The 3,871-nt window shown below is 37.5% G+C and overlaps 1 protein-coding gene across 8 annotated transcripts in view; it reads right to left on the minus strand.

Annotated features, from left to right (window-relative positions):
• Positions 1-3,871, minus strand: part of LOC107695157 (acetyl-CoA carboxylase) — a 45,999-nt gene that overhangs the window by 20,941 nt on the left and 21,187 nt on the right. For 5 of the 8 annotated variants that reach the window (XM_016494969.1, XM_016494972.1, XM_016494968.1 and 2 more), the window contains 6 exons: positions 3,136-3,279; positions 2,301-2,403; positions 2,018-2,125; positions 1,875-1,931; positions 1,637-1,681; positions 634-675 (listed from right to left, as the gene is read on the minus strand). In XM_016494969.1, coding sequence (XP_016350455.1) covers positions 634-675; positions 1,637-1,681; positions 1,875-1,931; positions 2,018-2,125; positions 2,301-2,403; positions 3,136-3,279 — 499 coding nt within the window. The remainder of the gene's footprint in view (positions 1-633; positions 676-1,636; positions 1,682-1,874; positions 1,932-2,017; positions 2,126-2,300; positions 2,404-3,135; positions 3,280-3,871) is intronic. The other 3 variants (XM_016494971.1, XM_016494973.1, XM_016494970.1) reach the window with 1 other exon arrangement.

Here is a 3,871-nt window from a genome sequence, read left to right on the forward strand (position 1 = left end):
AAAAAAAAAAAAAAAAACTCATAAAAGTTGGTAATATTGTGTAGTCCTAATTGTGTTAAATAATCGCCATTAGAATACTGACCAAAAATAATTGATTAAGATTTTTGCCATAATTGAGCAACCATAAAAAATAAAGTTCATAAAAAAAAAAAAATCCTGAAAAAACTAAATGTTACTAATAGAAAAAGACTTAATAAAATAGTAAATATAAATGGAATGAAATTGCTCGTTTTAAATTTAGAGAAAGTGAGTCTACAGGAGCAGAAAGTGTCGTGAGCTATAATAGCAGGCTAGATTTAGTAAATGTAGGTAATCACAGCTGCTAATGGATGTCATCCCTCTCAAATGAGACAAATAATTAAAAAGTTCATTAATGTAATGAGCTTTGCTGGAACCATTTTAGCAAACTATCAGGGCTGAAGGAAACACCATTGATCATGATGGAGAGACTTGCACGGCAAAGACAAGAAACGGAGGAATATAACAGCTTTTTCGTTTCCTCCACCTCATTTCCCCTCTGTATCCCGCCCCCCCAAACATAAAGCTGCTGATGAATTTAATGAAGACTTGCATTTAAAAGTGTTACAGTCCTTTGTGCCTGTCACTGGTAGTCTTGTGTAAAACATAACTCACCTTGTCTCGAGCCCGGAAAGTGAAAAATTTGGGGAATTCTCTCTGTGAAATTCAGACATTAAACATTAACAGTGAAATTATATTGCATTCCGTACAACACTGGAAGACCAGACCAATATTAATGATACAGCACATTGTATTCTTCACTACAGGACATTTACAGAACTAAAACAGGTTTTGTACATTTCAAAGACTGAACAGTCTTATAATTAAGTCTGTAACTTAATTAAGAGACCATTTATAATGGCTCTGTTCCAAAACCTAGGAGTCAAAATGTTAATAAAAAAGAGTATTTTTAATAATACATTTATACAGTTTAATTCATAAAAATATAAACTTATATTCAATTATATAAAACAAATAACACTCACTTACAAAGCCACGTTTTTCTATTCAATGACTTAATTTCAATGATTATTTGTCCATATCCAATATTTCCATTTAGGGACTCAATCACTGATATACAGTAAGAAATTACTAGCGATTAATTTGATTAATCAGCGTATCATGCAATGAATTTGATTGCAGCTTTTAAAAATGACAGCCTAAATTTTCATACATGAGAGTACTGTCATTAGTTTAGCAACATGCTAACATCCAGGACGGTGAACATGATTATGCCAATCAAAAATAATTTCATTCAATACTGAGAATTACTACATTAAAATAGTCTAATTAAAATGTAACTGTGTGCACCATGTATTTTATATTTAGTATACGAGTAAGCATTAGCTTAGCAACACGTTAATGTTCCTTTCTACCAGAACCAACAGTGAGCTAAAGCCAAGTTTCTCATGCACTTCAGACAACTAGTGCTACTGGTGTGTCCTGCATGAACTGTGTGAAAGTCTATGCAGAATGTTTCAGTTCAGTCACTTGTGAGGTTTCATTCCGGTTAAGATGCTGCCTAAGAAAGTAGCTGCCTATTTCGAGTGTAGACAGTGAGGCACCTCGACAGGTTGTGGAACAGAGCCAATGTCTCAAACATTCCACAACTACTTACATGGAACCTCTGGTCCACCTCACAGTTGACTTGCTTCCTGAAATCCTGTTAATAACAGCGTCAAGAACAAAGAGGAAAAGACACACATGCAGTGGGTTACCAGATTGGAGATCAGTTACTAAGAATTGCAGTTATTCAAATAAACATTCAACTGATTACAGATTATTATTTCGTTGAAATTCGATTGAGAAGGAGTGACAGAGAGGAATCATGCTCAAATGTCATTCTGAAAGCATACCTTCTGAGCAACCAGGAAGGTAAGTCTTCGGATGCCATGCTCAAACAGCAGAGATTTCTGTGGTAAAAATGATGGGAATGAAAATGAACTCACTGCGAGTTTAACATTTCTGTGAACATATAGTGAACAGAACTCTGTTTCACCTTAGACTGGGTAAACTCGCGGAACATGGCCGCCAGTCCATCGTCATCAATGTCGCTGTCCGTCTTTATGGCCATATTAAGGATATGAATTGGCTCATCTTGAATGCTCTGTAGTAAGACAAACAAAAACAATATAAACTAGGGATAGAAAACAATGATTTTCCAAATAATAGCTTCATTGCATCAATTCAATCTTCAACGCATCAATCAAATATTAATGTCTGATCTTATTATCTTTATTTTTTCACTTTTTTTGGACAGGTTCAGAAGATAAAAGGTTCACCTTGTTGTCCTCCTCTCCATACAGCACAGGGTTGCCCCCTTCAGGAAAGGTTGGAGTAGAGGGGGGTGAGTCAGAGAAACAGCTCAACACTTCCTTAATGTTCCTGTGAAAACACAGTCACGTTAGACACTCAACCAGCAAATGTATGTACATTTTGAGAAAACGGCTATAAAAGACAACATGAAACGCCATTCAAAAAACGTCACATTACAGGTTTAAATGTATTTCTCAATATGTCCCCAAGACATGTGGCCCCAGTCCCACTCTTATGTAGAACAAAATCAGTGAGCTTCAGACAATCTGGCTTCTCGCTTGTGTGAGTGTTTTAAACTTATTTTACTTATTTATTTATGGGCTCAGAGCCGATCCTCCCTATACGCAAAATACGCAAGATGCGTAGGTCCCCCGAAAAACCAGGGGGCTCCCTTGTTCTTAAATATGATTTAATTTTAGTTTCATTTTTGAATTTTGGAACATTACATTTCAAATCATGTAATGTGAATGTCATACAGCCTTGCTCGAGACTAAAAAAATGAGCTGAAAGCGTACTGAGTCATTTTTTGTTTCTCAAGCGCATTCCGCGAGCGCGATTCGAGACGGAGTGAAACACGGACAAATGTGTTTCATTCATTCGTTCATAACCCACCAACCCCCCCCACCCCGACACAGTTTTGCATAGGGCCCCAGAAGTCTAGGATTGGCACTGTATGGGTTACATTTTTTATGCAGATTGTGTGGAGTAAGATCAGTGTCATTTAATAAGCAAATAAACAGGAATATTTCGATTTCGTGTCTGTACTAAACACCTTTCCAATTACTGTAGACACACACTAACCTGGTGAACTCCTGGAAGGAGCGGAAGGAAACCATGGCGCCCATGCGCTGACAGGGTGGGGTGAAGGAGGTGTCTAGGAGCACATCACTAACACTGGCCATGTGGACCATGCCATAGTGGTTCAAGTTAGAGGAAAAGGACATTCTGAGAGAACAACACACCCGCACAAACAAAAAGGCATGTTATTAACACAGCTGCATACACCTAACTGCTCAAAAATGTGGCAGACCACCCCAGGAGAAAGATCAAATCATCACCATCACACATCGGTCTAGATCAGAGGAGTGAATGGAAGCAGCATCGCCTCCTCACAAGCTGAATGTGAATACACAAGATGTGTAAGATCTGAATGTTATAAAAGGGGCCAGTTGTCAGGAGGCAATTAAACCAGATGTTAAAGGAAAAAAGAAGTATGACTGAAACTTCACTATATGGGTGAATTCATGCATTCACTTTCATTGAAATTCATGGTGGAGGTACAGGTTAGTTAAGAATATTCCAGGTTAAACATAATCTAGCTGTGGCCTGCTGTTACCATACCATAATTACCTTAATTAGTTGCCATCCCTCCATTTGAAAAAAAACAACAAAAGAAATAGGTTTATTGTGACACATTTACAATGGAAGTCTATGGGGCATGTTGGCAAAGCAGAGGTTCTTAAACGGGTCTGTGAAAAACGTGTAAAATATATTTTTAGTAGGGCTGCACGATAAATCGCATGCGATATTTAATGCG

This window comes from Sinocyclocheilus anshuiensis, unplaced genomic scaffold (genome assembly GCF_001515605.1).
Source record: "Sinocyclocheilus anshuiensis isolate Anshui unplaced genomic scaffold, SAMN03320099.WGS_v1.1 scaffold586, whole genome shotgun sequence".
NCBI lineage: Eukaryota > Metazoa > Chordata > Actinopteri > Cypriniformes > Cyprinidae > Sinocyclocheilus > Sinocyclocheilus anshuiensis.